Source organism: Pavona decussata, unplaced genomic scaffold (genome assembly GCF_977016875.1).
Source record: "Pavona decussata unplaced genomic scaffold, jaPavDecu1.1 SCAFFOLD_258, whole genome shotgun sequence".
Classification (NCBI taxonomy): domain Eukaryota; kingdom Metazoa; phylum Cnidaria; class Anthozoa; order Scleractinia; family Agariciidae; genus Pavona; species Pavona decussata.
Window position 1 is genome coordinate 529158 of NW_028145661.1, and position 15843 is coordinate 545000.

The following is a 15843-nucleotide window of genomic DNA, read 5'->3' on the forward strand; positions in this document are numbered from 1 at the left end:
TTAGTATGATTCTTGTCATGGCACAACAATTAAAAATAATATTACAATAAAATGCTTTAAAGTTGACGATCAAATGAAACTTTAGAAATCAAATTATAAGGCAATTTAAACATCTGTGCATTTCCACGAAAACACCTAAAAATATACTTTATTTTCATAGTACTTTGATGAGAATATTTGAAAACTGAATTAAAAGTTTGTCCAAACCCAATTATATCGGGAGTCTTTTTAATTTCCGAAATTACATGAAATATAAAACTGGGGAGTCACGATCGCTTAGGAAGAAGCGTCGTATAAGTTTACCCCGAGTGTAGCCTTAGTCAAAGCAAAACCCCACTGCAATATCCCGTATGTACGGGCTCTCTCTACGAGTGCAAGAAACAAAACAAATTCAACGGTGTAAAGATGCACAATGCAAGGCAATAGAATCCCTTTAAATCGCGAGTATACGATCTTCTGAGAAGTTCGTTCCTTTTTAACATGGCGTTATGAAATTAAAAAGACTCGCAAAAAGAATATTTCATAGTAAATACAATAACTGGTGCATAATAATAGCTTGTCCTTCATCATATTACCTGAAGCCATTTTCTGAAGGTTTTCCTATCTGCTCGATACCAGACGCATAAATAAATAAGACAAATAATAAAAGAGAATTTTTAGTGACACATCCACAGAGTGGCTATTCGTCCACTGTTTCCACGTTGAATTGGAATTTGGAAAATGTTGGTTTTTGTGGAGGGAGGAAAACCGGAGTACTCGGAGAGAAACCCTCGGAGCAAGGACGAGAACCAACAACAAACTCAACCCAGATATGGCGTCAACCCCGGCAATGGAACACGGGGCACATTAATTGGTGAGAGGTGAGTGCTCTCACTACTGCGCCATCCCTGCTCCCACAACGAGTTGCTATGATTCTAAAATAGTGTCCTGAAAAGATGAAATGCCACAACACAGAATTAATTTTTTCGCCTGCCTGGTCTTATTTGCGACGATTTTATCACTGCAAGGATTTGAAGGTAAGTTTGAGATCCTCTGGCAAAACTTTAAGTTAAAATAGAAGAACCTTTAAGAGGTGCAAACAGTTTTAACTTAAAATTTTAGTAAAGAGGTTTCAAAATTAAGCACATGAATTATGAAAAAGTAAACGTGGTCTAGAATTTAATACTCTGACTTTTTTCAAAACGTTCATCCGTTGCACTCAAACCTCTTTGTGTGCTGTTTCGTGAAAGCAAATGAAATTACAAATGCTAAGTGTTAAAAATATAATCAAACTGAACGGAAATTAAATGATATAAAAAGAGGATACAGAATTACAATTTCTCCCTCGTTTGACGAATTTTGTTGTATGAAACAAAAAGCAAGACAAAACAAAATGCAAAATAAAATTAAAGCCGAAATAAAATTCAATAGAAGTGACATATAAATCTAAAAGTTTTATCAGTAAGCACACTGAATTTGTTAATTGCATCGCGTACAGCACAATTTGTCGGTGAATATCAAACATGCGATCAAAGCCAGCGGTTCCTGTGGGCATTAATATGATGAATTTATTACAACAAAGAAGCTGAGTGCAAACGTACAACAACTGTCTTCTACCAGAAAACAAAACCACTGGGGAATCTTTTTCTTTGATACTCGTTTTAAGAAGGTGTACAAAAAATTGTACCTAATCATATCGATTGAGGCTATTTGGTGAAAGAGTGTCCCTTTTTTAACACCTAGATGTATGAGTTGCTGTGGTAACTGTGGCATGATAAAGTATCTCTGATAAATTGAATTTGCGTTACTTTTGGTTGTTGGTGTCTTGTCTGTGTTTAGTGGATCGTTTCCAATGTACATTGCTGACCCCTAAGGATTACTCGTAATTAAGTGTCAATATAACTGATGCAATTTATTATACATGTGTCTTCAGTAGGTTTGTTTTTGAAGATGAAAGTGCCTCTTTGTATTTGTACTTTAGAGGACCTTGCTGGCATGCACAGCTGATAGTAATTTTTTGAGCCGATTATGTGGCGGACCCAAGAAGGTTAAAAATTAATTTCACGGTGAAAGTATGTCTTAAATCACGCGAATGCTATTTAAGTGTTCTATACCTTCAAACCTTATATAGAGAAAACTTTTATAACCTCTTACTGACAGTAACTGTTAGACCTCTCTCCCCCACCCATCTCCCTGAGAGTTATGTAACCGTTAATTTCATGCGCCATCCAAAATTGAACTTCAACGAAGACTACAGGAACGGGGCGTAGATTTTCTGTGAAAAATATTTTTTTTGAAATTCGTTAACGCCTTCTTCTACTTCAGAAATGCGGATGCCAACCTACAGCTCTGGACTAATAGGGTGAAAGCTTTTAGAGTCATAACGTGCTCTTGTTATGTCCACGCCAACACCTTAACCTAATGCATCCATTATTTGCATTGGCTTTTAAATTTAGCCCAAAATCACTACCATTGGTTGATATTAACATTGATCTGAAGGGATCATGGGATTGCTATACAGAATTTTAATTTCTTCTCCGGGCACGTGCGTTTATTTCAGTATTCTCCCAGCACTTCGTAAAGATGTTCATCCTCAAACAAAAAAGAAAAATACTGAAGTAAACTTTTGATCAAACATTGCCAAGACATATTGACGAACAGTGCAGGTAGAAGAGCATAGAATGAAGATGTTCGTCCACCTGATTTCTTTTTGGGCCATCTCATCACTTTTAAACGGATTTAAAGGTAAGTTTGAGATCCTTTTTAAATCACCAAATGAAAACGAAAGGATTTGTTAGCAAACCTCGGAGTAAAAATGGACGAGCTTCAATGCAGTTTAAATGTGTGTTATACTTTTAAGCTCAGTAGAAGTTCTGAACTGTAATAAAGATGAAAAATAATACAAGAAGGTTAACGCCTTAACGTAGGCGGGTATTCTAGTTGCGTGCAGCTTCGTCAAAGCAAAATACACAGTAAACGGAAATTAATTAATATGAAAGAGAATGCAGTCGATGAATTTTGACTTCATTAAACAGAACCCTCAATAATAGTTTGAGGCTAGACAAAAAAGAAAAAGAAAAGAAAAAAAAATCCAAAATGTAACAAAAACGGAAACCAAAAATATTATCTTAGTTACAATATAAGAATCTAAAAAGTTTGTTATAAAATCGTTCTTTTTGAATTGTTTGAAGCAGAGTGTGTGGCAAAATAAACAGACGTAGAGGCTCCTGTTGTATTAAAATGATATATGTATTCAAACAAGAAACTGCATGCAATGATTTTTTTTACACGCTTTATTTAAATACGCAAATACACGTAGGTTGCTTACACTTATATAAATTACTTACACTTATACAGTATTTGAATTTTACAAAGTACTTTTCTGTTAAGTTAAAAGAGAAAAAAAAAAGACAACTAAGTAATCGAGAAAACGAAAAGAAAAGAAGAAAAAAATTATCAAGATAACAAAAGAAGTTAAACAAAAAAACTACAAAATCGAGCCTCTGCATTAGCTTACATATGAGAGTTACAATATTATTTATACGTCGGAACAGATCACTACCAGGTGTATGCACCGTTAACACGTTCTAAAACCTCGCGTTATATTCCAAATTATTAAAAACTGGATCCAGAACTGGATCATTGTAAAATGCAACTCCAGGGATTTGATTGGCTTAGCGGCCAGAGTATATGAGCCATTATACTATGCCAGAGAAATAGCGACCATTGAATTAAGTTCTGGTTGTTCTTGCAAAGCAAAATAAGCAATTGATTGTTTTTAATAAAAACAGTTATTCCACTCACGCTAGTTGGATATGAGATGATTATAGCCAACTCGACGCCACGCGCCTCGTTGGCTACCTATAATCTCATATCCAACGCGCTCTCGTGGAATAATTGTTAAATAGCACAATTCTGGGAGGAAAGTGACAGTTTTGTTGTACTTTTGGAAGATTTTCGTTTATCGCCTAGGCGAACGTAAAATATTTGCATAAAAAGAAGTAAATTTTAGCAAATTCAAACGTAGATTTGAATTATTTCGCTAACAGAGGCTATATTTTGCCAAACGTTCGCCTTGTTTTGGAAGATATTGCAAAAAATAACTTTTTTGGACTTTTTTGCCGCTTTCCATAGACAAACAAAGAATGGCCTTTTGCCTTTTGGAAGTGGTTGACACCTGACCGCTCCGCGGTATGACCTCAAGAGCAGGGATACAGCCGTATTAGACGAATCACTCGATCAGGGCGACCACTGGGACGGTTTTATGAGCAGCAAATTACGAGAGTCGACACATAAAGGCGACAACTGGTCACCAAAGCGAAGCAAGTATTGAGAGTTACAGCAACACTTCTACATTCTACCAATTCAAAGCAATGTCCAACGCGATTGCTGACTTTGTGGATTCAGGCTGCTCTTCGGCAGATCCATCAGCATCTCTTGTGGCTGAGAGCACTGGAATGACAGCTGCGTTATCCTCCATCCATTCAACATTGGCATCTCCGGATGAAAACAACACTGGAAAATCCGTTGAAACTTAGCAGTCAAAAAAGAACAGCCAGCATCTTGTTCATGGCTTGATTCCAGGCGGCACATTCATTTCACTTAATTTTCCTTCATTTGATCACCTGACTTATCATGAGACTTTGTGAGCGCGAATGTGCATGTTACGACGCGCGAATTTTTTGGTCGGACCATTTGTCGGTATATTGTCACAAATAAAGTTACTTTTTGGTCCGCTAGTTATTCAGCTTGTGTGGTATATACTAAAACAATTTTTCACCTCAGTGTCGGTGAAAGTGGTGGATATTTACCGAGCCGCGAAGCGGCTCGGTAAATATCCACCACTATTCACCTCCACTTCGGTGAATAATTGTTAACTAAACCTCATTGGGATTAAAATTAAAGTAAGAAAGGAAAAACGAAGAGGATTCTCGTAGTTGTAGTAAAATAACGTCATCATGAAAATCGCTTATTAGATTGTCGGATTCGTGTCAAATGATCATAAGGTTGAGATTTCTAGCTATTTTTACTCAACTTGTAGATACATTGATTGCCTCTTGGACTTTGATTGCATGTCTTAGAGGTCACATGATTTCATTATTTTTTACATTGAAACAAAGATACTTTGAAACCTTTCAATGGTTAGGGATTAAAGTTCTAAATTAAAATATTTGGGTTCTAATTTACTAAGTAAAACTTGATCTGGTTTGGTAATATGAATAATTTTCTATCTGGTTTCTTAGACAGAACGCATTGCTAAAACTACGAACAATACCTTTCCAAATGCAAATTTTGCAAACTAACTTCAGGGAAATATTAACTATTTAAAATATTTGGTGTGGTTAAAATATAGTTTGATCAAAATTGACAACCATTTGAGAATATATCTGTAAAATGGGATTTTGACAGTCATGTTGGGAGCGGCCTTATATCCTTCAAATCTATTAAAAAAAAATCACACCAGCATGAGAACTCTCCTTTTCTCGATTTAAAACCTGATAGTTACAAGGATTTGATGTGGTTTGTCTGTTTCTATTGTCATCAGTATTTCAGCTAATTCTTTCAGAAGTCGCGGGGTACGAATTTTCTGGTGTAAAGGGCCATAAACATTTTACCTGCTATTTTTAAAACTAAATAAAGTTAGCGGATAAACTTTAAACCCAATCACATCAGCATTGCTGTAATGTTTCATCATGTATGCACAATGTTGTTGTTTATTGTTTTTGATGCTGTAACGTTTCCCCAAAACATCTCTTCCTACCCATTTTTAACTGAGCGTTTCCTTGTTTGTTGCAATATTGTATAAATCATAGAAAATACAATTTATTTCACCGTTGAAATACTTAACCAGTGTTTGTATCCAGTATACGAAACCGGTTGTCATGACGGCTTCTTCTATTTTATTTTTTTTTTTTTGGTAATTGCAGGCTTTTGCACAAAAACACGGCTCTTTCGTCAATAACTATCGTAGCAGAAGGACATCGAATACCAAACGTAACGGTTTATATGTGAGTAACTGTTTTCAATCAAAGTTGGAATTTAAGCTAGAAGAATTCTAAACATTTGTTCATTCAAGGGTGTGGTCGAAGGACGGTACTGTGCTCCATTATGAATCAGGTCCATAAGTCCAACAAGCAATCAGAGCTGAACCTGAACTTCAGGTAGTTAGCATCTTTTAAAATAATATGAAAGAGTGCTGATGCGCCGAACTTGTAATCCGGATAATCTCGATGATTGATTACAAGTTCGGCGCATTAGCACTCTTTCATATTATTTTAAAAGATACTAATGCCCCTATTAAAAGCCTGAAAAAAGTCCAAATTTAACGAACCTATGACTCAGAGTTGGTCATTTTGTGAATTCCGCGAAAAAATCTTTCATCCATTCATCCATCCATCCATCCATTCATCCATCCATCCATCCATCCATCCATCCATCCATCCATCCATCCATCCATCCATCCATCCATCCATTTTTATCTCTTTTAGACCATTGAATGAAAATCATTAGTTGTTATATATCTTTACAAAACTAACATCAAATAAAATAACTCCTTAGGTATTCCGATAATGTCCCATCTATTTTATTGGGAGCTATGTTTGCAAACGTACTTCAAAGAAACTGATTTCAATGCCACTGTCACGGCAGTTGCACGTGTAAAGTGTGTCCCCGGGGAACCTACTCACCAGGGGATGGCGTGTCTTTAGGGTGCTGGGAGTGTCCTGCAGGTATAGTAAGAATTGTCATTGTCATCATCATTATTTATTTTTTTTATTTAATTGTCTTGGTCAATTTTAAATGCTTTCAATTGGGGAAACACGGAACGATCGATTAAAATGAAAATCGACGATAATTTGGGGGACGCTGAATGGCCAACATCTATCGCCGGTCGTCAGTTAACAAATGCGTTCCATAAATATTGACTGATACCTGGATTTCAGATGGATTTATTGATTTTCATCGATTTAACTCGGCAATTTTTTTTTCTAATAAAGCCTGTTTTTATTGTGTCCGAAAGTCTTTACCATGTCTTCAGTTAAAAAGGCTGAAAACTTTTGAAATGCAGATACCCACCGACAATGAGTTCCCACGAATATAATTAAGTAATTATTAGATAATGGCTTTTATCAGGGTGTTTTACGATTAATGTTGATATTTCAAGATGGCTTTTACCAAGATTCAGTTGCGGCCGTTGGTGTGACTGTGGATGGGAATGGATGCAAGCGTTGCCCTGAGGGGACTTTTGTTCACCCTGCAAATGCACCGGGAAGAGCATCATGGGAATGCAAAGGTCAGCACAGAAAATGGTTTGTCAATTTTTACTAAATTCAATTGCATTCATCGGGATTTATGGATAGAAGGTGGATCATTTGGATCATTTGGCAGGTCCTTGCTAGTCTTCGTTTTCCTAATTCACAATTTTTTGTTACTTGTATATGTTAACACCTGATCAAAGAGAACATAGAAATGTAGATATCGACTTTAATATATGAATAAAAAAAATTAATCTAAGGGACATTTATTTCTAACGCTAGAATGCCACTTTCTATTTACTTTTGATTGCAAAATTAATCTTTTATTGAAATTGTTTTCATTATCTTTAGGCACAAATACGACAATGTTTGCTGGCTTAAGGGCATGCTGGTGTTTAAGAAATCATTATCGCCTTGATCGTTTTGGACCATGTACAGCCTGCCCTGGTCAGGGGGTCGTATGTTCTAAGGACAAACTTACTTTGTCGGGTGGGTTTTACTGGAAATGGACTGACGACAGCAAAATCGACAACAAAACCACGTACAAGCTCTTAATAGCGAACTTGGGAGAAGAGAGTGAGAGATATGACAACAAAACAACGAGATTCATTGGTAAAGTGCCAAAAGCCTACAAATGTCTGCGAGAATCTTCTTGTCTTGGGGGTATTGATTCAGAGTGCGCTGAGGGTTACGCTGGCCCTCTTTGTTCTAATTGCCAGTCAGGTTACTACAAACGAGTGATAAATTGCCACAAGTGCCCTTCAAAGAAGCTAATACAGTTTGGAGTGCTGGCTTTGACAGTCCTGGTAATTATCTTGGTTATTATTAAGAGTAACAAGTTCGCGACCCCAGGAAAACGCAAAATTGCCGATATCTTTCTTGCTCACGTGAAGATCGTTATTGGGTTTTATCAAGTTCTCGCCGGATTGTTTCAAGCTTTCTCTTATATCAAATGGCCATCCAAAGTTTCTGTCCTTGAAAGCTACATCAGGTTCGTACAGCTTAACGTTTTGCAGATTGTTTCTCCGAGTTGTGTGGATGTAGATTTTAAAGTCAATGCTTATAGCCATTTTGTTTTCACTTTGGCTGGAAACGTGTTGGTTGTTACAACACCAATGTTTTGTTACCTTGTAAGAATTGCCTGGTTGAAGATAAAAGAACAAGGAAGCGACGAGAGCAGAGCCATTGACGTCAAGAAGCTTTATCTTAAAATTACCATGTTTCTACTGTTTATTGCCTACCCAGCGACGTGTGTCAACATTTTTCAGATCCTTCCTCTCTCTTGCCATGAACTTTGTCCATTTGAGGGTGCTACCAATTGTCCTTCCTTCTTAAGAGCTGACTACTCGATTAAGTGTGACACAGACAGACATAAAATATATGTAGGGGCAGCATACGCCTCGTTGTCATACGTTGTGGGATTTCCTATCTTCCTGACATACATGGTCTGGAAACATCATTTGAAAGCTCCGAAGACAACCAGAAAGCTCTCTATAACAAATGAAGACTGTAACTTAAACCCAGTAGCGTTTGCAATTTTCTTCCTTCACGAGAATTACACTTCGAGTTGCTGGTACTGGGAAAGTATCGAAATGGCGCGAAAAGTTATCTTGTCGGCTGGTATCATTTTCATAGGATCCGAAAGCCGCACACAAGTCGGAATTGCAGCCATGATATCCGCTGGATTTGCAATGCTTTACGCGAGGTTCAGACCAATCACTGATCGTTTCGAGGACTATCTGCAAATGCTGTCTCTCTTGTTGACGTCAATCGACCTTTCTATTGGAGTGTTGTTGAAGATGCCTTCAGATGAGGTAGCTGGAAGCTTGGATTCAAGTCGCGACAATGAGGGTCTTGGCGTCTTACTCTTGGTGACAAATGGACTGGTGATCAGTGTTGTGTTCGGTAAGAAAACTTATTTTAACACTCTTTGTTGTAGCAGGCCATCAAGTTCACATCAAGCCTTAATCAAAGGAATTGAAAAGTTATTGGAACAATTTAAGACCATTTTAAAGATTTTTAAAATGAAATATTTTTTTAGACAAAAATGCCCTCTACAATCCACGACAGGTACATCACTCTCTTAAAACCGTCCGCCGTTCCTGCGAAAGAAGTTTTGAGCATGCGTCCATAAAATAAGTTGAACAAACTCTGACAAAATCAACTTTCTTAGTAATAAAATCCCATTTCCTTGAACTTCCAAAAAAGTCTTCCCTTGTAGCTTAATGTTAGAATTCAACGTCTCAAATGCGTGTTCTCAAAGTTGCCGTCCTCTCCTTCCTTATTTACAGGCCGGTATTTGATCGCCATTGTGCAGTTTGTAATGCATTGTCGTAATAACCCCAGATTCAGTTGGAGCTGTATCAGGCTATCGGTGACCGCAGCACAGGACAACCAATCAGAAGTAACCGATGCTAATTTACAGGAAACCTATACACACACTGTCAGCATTGAAACTATTGTAAACAAGTCCTTTGACCCTGTGGAAAAAATCGACGAAAAGGCAAAAGCGTAAGAAAAGCCATCAGTAGTTTGTCAGGTCATTACATTCAGTTTATCGTGTCGAGGAAATTTTTTTTTCATGCTTTGTATAAATTTTATTAAGGTAAGAGCGGGTGCCCTGCCTAACTTCGTAACTTAAAGCGAAAAAAATTGATACATTGCTATAGATAATACTTGTATACATCCTGCGATTCAAGAATGCCCGGTTTCTTTGACTTTTTGAAATGTCGATCTTAATTTCGTACCACAAGATTCCAACGTGTAATACCTAACACACCGAAGGCAGAATGCATTAAATAAACTATTAACATAAAAAACGCTTCCTCTTGAATATTTCATGCTTGTTCGAATCAGTCGCGACGGTTCATGCATAAGGAGAGCACTGAATACAATTTTAAATCTTAGCTTTCTTATTATACGTAATGGCGTCGCCTAGTATGTATTAGCGCTTTTCCAGCGCTAGAATCTCACTTGTATGACATTCAAATAAAGTTTCATTCAATTTTAGAAAGTAGATTAAAAGGCCGGAAGGATCATAGGTGATCAGTTAAACGATAATATTTGAAGAACGAGGAACTGTCTTTTTGTGTGAGGAAACTGTGAGGGAACATGAACTGTAAGAATCATTCTTTCAGGTTTTCCATTTTCTTAAAGTCGCTGTAAACTCGTTATCCCAGCATATAGGTTTCTCTCATCTGTCTATCGTATTATACTGAAATTTAAAAGATACTGCTAATGTTGTGACTGAAATTCATAACATCCCATATAACTTCGGTATGGTATCGCGTACATTTGAACCTTGTATCCGACAATGTATAAACTGTATAAACACTTATTAAGATGAATGTATCTTAATATAATGGTATATTTAATGCACTTACCTACCCCAAATCGACAGTTAAATATCAAATAAATAATGTTATGATATGGTATATCTTGAGTATTCGAGTCCACGAAATACTATTAGCTGAACGAAGACATTCCATATAAACTATCCATATTAAACAAAAAGTTTCATTCTTTGTTGTTGTGTATTGATCCTCTCCTTTAAGCTCTACATACTCTGATTGAAATTCATTATCTGGGATGCATAACGTAAGTTAAGTTTAAGTTGAGTACATAACTGTGTGGTCTCTCACTTCTTATTAATTCTTTCATTAGCAGTTCAAAGATATGAATTTTACCAGTATTTCACTTGGATCCCTTCACACTCTAGCGTTATATTACGAATAGACAAATCCACCAGCTCCCAGTTGACTTATCATCAATTGGTAAGGCACCGCGCCGCTCTTGAAGAGGCCTTGGCTTCGAATTTCGTTCAAGCCTTACTTAACGTAACTTCTTAAGCTATGTCCACGCGTATCTGTCTTCGTTTGCAAACGCAAATGTTTATTTAAGGATTTGTTTTATGTCAACACATATCCGATGAAAACGGTCACCGGAAACTGACACAATATTTCAAAAACGCTTTCCAAGGTGGACATGTTTCAAAGGGCCTTTTCCGCGTTCTAGTGTGGACGCATCTGAAAACGGAACTTTCGCAAGCGATGACGTCACGGGAACAACAACGACATAAACGTTATTGGATAAACATATATAATAAAATTACATACAAAGATTTGAGAATGAGCAGGTAGCTATCACGTTTCTCGAGGCGGCTCAAGGATAGGAAGAAAAAAAGAATAAATTCAAAACCACAAAGTTGTGAGCAAATCTAACAAGATGCTTGGTCAATGATTGCTGTGCCAATGATTGTGATCAATCAACTTACTGGCTCTTCATCCATCCTTAGTTGATCCTTAACTGGAGTAAGCAACGCAAATGTGGTCACCCTATTTCCAAAGCTCATAAAAATTCAGAGTAGGCATATTGTCGAATTAAATGCACGAATGTAATCACGTACAAGGACGTGATTTTACCAGTAAAATCACAGGTACCCCGAGCTCTATGAGAGATATAGGCCGTGACCGTTGCGTGAGTCTTGTCATTTGAGCGTAACGGCGGCCACAGCGTAAGGGCGAAATTAAAAGGATTTGTATGGGAAAAAACGATTCCTTCTTCAATTTAAAAATACCAAGGAATTTTCAATAAAAAAAATAAAGCCTGTTGTTATTTCTCCTATGTGGTTTTTGGAGCGATTTATCGCGATTCCACACTTCCACACTTGGACACTTTCCTCAAGCATCTTTTTCTCTTTTTCCACAGTTTTAACAGGCCGAAAACGTTTTAAGCTGGTGGAATCTTGGAGTATAATTTTCCAAACCGTTTGACTGCTTGGTGTTCTTGTCTCACAGGGTCGCAATTATAATTCATGTACAACTTAATAGTTCAATAGTTGCAATAGTTTATTGCAACCTTGGTTAGTATTCTGAAATACTTTAATTATAATTTCTGAATGTAAATATATGAAACATAAATTTTGAACTGCGGATAAAAGATCAAATAGAAGAAGGATCTTCGCAGTTAGTACGCAACTTTTAAGTTGCGTATCTTTTTTCTATTTGATTATGATTTTTATTGTTAATACACTTCTATTTACAATAAGGAGCCTAAATTGTGGTTGGACGTTTCTGACTTGGACACTCATTTAATCCCAGGTCCCAGGATAGGGAGAAGACCACTACTATACCTATGTTTGGTTTAATCGACAGAGTTGAAAAAGGTAAACTGGCCACCGAAAACAGTTTCATTCCGTAGGACTATTAAACCCTAACCCTTTTAATGCGTTTAGTTGTTTATTTGAGCATTTCATTCCTGATGTGAATATTGATATCGTTTTTTTTTTCAGACATTAGGTTAGACAGTGAGATGCAGAAAATTTGGAGAATGCTGATTTTGTGGTAACTGGAGGCCACCAAGAGCTCATGATTTGGAGCCTTTATCTCTCATATCAAGCGTTGGAGTCAACCCTTTTTCGAGTAGGTTTACTTTTAAAACGGGTCTCAGAGGACCTTTGGAACTACCCACAGTTCAAATCTCAATCAAAGAAGAGCTGAATGAAAACTAAATTGTCATACGTCATATCTTTTCGCGGAAAATGCAGTACTTAAAATATATCCACTCGGGAAATGGTTGCCTCATGGAATAAATACAGATGGAGGCTCATGAGGCCACCCCCAAAAAACTTCTCTATTTCGAAAGTCGAGCAAAAAACCCTTCGTGGTCAAATTTGTGAATCTGGGTCAAAGAACCATACCTTATTGGACCAGCGGCCTTCGTCCCTATACAGTTATTGTAGGCTACATAAGGGAATAAACCCTCTCCCTCCACCAAAGATTAACGTTATTTATTCAATTAATACTCTTTATAGCAGTACTTTGAAGAAACCTAAGTTCGTTGGCTGGTTGCATGATCATCTACTCAACCCAGAGCAAAATTTTAACATTTTACTATGGTGCATGTTTTTCTGACACACATACATTACTTTAAATTAATAACCAGCTATTTCTGCATTTTTTCACTTCACATTACTCCTTGCATTACAGACTGGCACCTATGCTTAGTTAAATCATACATAAGGTTTTTTTTACAACCTGATTTTGATTGCAGTCTAACAAGCCGCCATGTCGCTTGTACCTGGACGGGGATTAATTTGCCAGTTGATTCCTCCGCGGTTTGCAGAGATCAAGAACTGGTTGGCACAGTGGAAATAGTCACCACCCAAGAATGTGTTCTTTCCACCAATGGGAGAGGGATGCCCTCCTGCCCTGATGTAATGCTTCTGTTTGTCAATGAATTGGGTATTTGCTTTCGCCTTTTCTCCCCACAGAATCCAAGCTGATGGTGGACTCACCTTGTTGATATATTGCACCAGGAGATTTGTGAATGGCTGCCAATATCGGCTGTGAGATCCCGCAGAAGATGCAGAGGAGCCTTGCCTGACCGTCAGTGCAGCGTTTAATAGCAACACTCCCTGGCCTACCCATGGAGTTAAGTCTCCGTTCGTCAGGCTCACTGCCATTCCTTCCAATTTTAGCTCTACAAGCACGTTGAATACACTTGGGACAGTCCTGGGGTCCTCCTCTGGCTTCAGACTGAATGCCAAGCCCGTGGCCTTGCCTTGTTGGGGAGATGGATCCTGACCTATAATTATAGCCTTGATTTTATCGGGGCTGACGATAAATGCTCTGAACATGTTGGGCATCGGCGGTTCAATTTTGACACTTTTAGCATCTTTTTCGATTACTGGAGATATACCTGCCTTTATAACTTCCTTGACTTCCTTAGTGTTCAAAAAGTCATCCCATCCTGCTGGAAAACACTTATGTTTGTAGATAAAATCATCTATGCTCACTTTGTCATATGATGCTTGGTGGCAGTTGAAGTCAATTTCCATAGCGGATTGAAAGTTTTCTAACTGCGTGACATTGGCTTTTGGAACGAACAATTTCCCTAGAAGTAGAAAAACAATTAAGTGTTTAGTTTCTTTCCGTCATTAAAAGATGAGAATGACCGGTCTTTGGAAATTTTGCTAAAACAATATTTAGTCGTTACAAACCGCTACCATTTTGACTTTTGTTTTCTAGTGGTCTAGTTACTGATGTTAAAAATTCAAATTGAGCCATCTGTTGCAGAGTGAGAAAAAGAGTTAATTTTAAGAGGGTTGCAAAATTGTTTGCTTTCAATCACTCAAATATTTTACTACCATTTCGGTAAAATAGGTTTATAGAAGCACAGATATTCCTTGTAGCTCCGGCTCCAAACAAGACTAGTGCTACTATTTGAAAGATTAACACACTCAGATAAAATGGCCGTTTTTCCGTAGTGTCAACCCTGCAATCAGCTTAAGTATTCAAAACAGTTTATATGTGTGTTGTGTACTAGTGGTGCTCTGCATTCAATAAACGTCTTTGTAACTTTTATATTTTTATCGTTTTATACTTTTACGCTGGTACCATTAAATAAAATGACAATAGTTATAGACCTTAAGAGTTCTTATAGCCTTCGTGCACTTACTATTTCGCACCACATGAATCAAAGTTTGCTCTCTTTTCCCAAATCTGAACACACTTTTTATATTGAATTCCTTGCAGTAAAATATTACTTGTGTCAATCCGGCTTACAACCTTATAAATCAGGTCCCCCCCCCCCCCATTTTTTTAGTAAACCTTTTTAAATGTTACCTTCTCTGCTTAGCTATTTAACGGGTCTCGAATAGATAGAATTGAATTAAATTGAATTGAATTGAAGAAATATTTTTCATTTGTAATAAACGATCTTTCAACACACTCGGCAAAAAAAGAAACAAGCATTTTAGTTAGTGGTACAACATATCAGACTTTGCCTTTCCATGTAAATTGTAACTTAATAAAGAGAAAAAATAAAAGAAAAAATTTACAATACGATAACAGAGTATAGTTATTTGGTGATACAAATTCCCTACCTTTACTCATACCAACGGGACACAAAAGCAAAACGATAACAACAAATGTTTGAACCATTGCTGTTCTAGCCACAGTTTCGCTGAAAAATTAGTAAATAAACGTGTGAGCGGAACATTAGAGGTCAAAAGGTTATGAGCAAAGAGTGCTTTGTTTGGTGTTTAACTTGTTACTAAAGTGTTTACCAGTGCTGTAACTTGCAATGGAAGATAATAAATTCCTAATAGGCCATTTTCACGATGGCGTCATTTTACTACTACTACCAGAATTCATTTCGTTTTCCTTTTCAAATTCAAATTTTGTAATCCCAATGGACAGCCGAAAGAACAATAGCTCTAATTAGCATGAGAAAACAAAAACCAGAAGGATTCTGGTAGTTGTAGTAAAATGACGCCATAATAAAAATGTCCTATTGATTATTTATTGACCGTACTTTATGTCGAGGTATATTTTCCCGCGCATTCTGCTTAGGTTCAAATATAACTCGCACGAAGTGTCTGAAGAGTGGAAGCAATAACAGCACAATCATCTGCCATATTGTAATGGAACCTTTTAAAATTGGCAAGGGACAATTTAGTAATCTCCGCTCAGGTGGTCGAAACGTCAGTTAATGTCAACTTAAACAGTATTTCTCAGGACTACACTCACCCAGATCATAATTTACGTACTAACTAATCTACAGAAAAAAACAAAATATGTCATGGCTGATGCGGTGCAATCGAACTAAA

General features: G+C 37.1%; 2 protein-coding genes across 2 annotated transcripts; one reads left to right on the forward strand and one right to left on the reverse strand.

Annotated features, from left to right (window-relative positions):
• Positions 1–7376: 7376 nt before the first annotated feature.
• LOC146456330 (putative leucine-rich repeat-containing protein DDB_G0281931) lies at positions 7377–11803 on the forward strand. The gene is made up of 2 exons (XM_085093204.1): positions 7377–9137; positions 9524–11803. The coding sequence occupies exons 1-2, from the start codon at positions 7598–7600 to the stop codon at positions 9745–9747; spliced, it is 1764 nt and encodes a 587-aa protein (XP_084949330.1). The 5' UTR covers positions 7377–7597; the 3' UTR covers positions 9748–11803.
• A 1197-nt stretch (positions 11804–13000) lies between these two features.
• LOC146456331 (uncharacterized) lies at positions 13001–15228 on the reverse strand. The gene is made up of 2 exons (XM_085093225.1): positions 15118–15228; positions 13001–14126 (listed from the first exon to the last, which is right to left on the reverse strand). Exons 1-2 carry the CDS (start codon positions 15173–15175, stop codon positions 13285–13287), a joined length of 900 nt encoding a protein of 299 aa, XP_084949351.1. The 5' UTR covers positions 15176–15228; the 3' UTR covers positions 13001–13284.
• Positions 15229–15843: the final 615 nt, after the last annotated feature.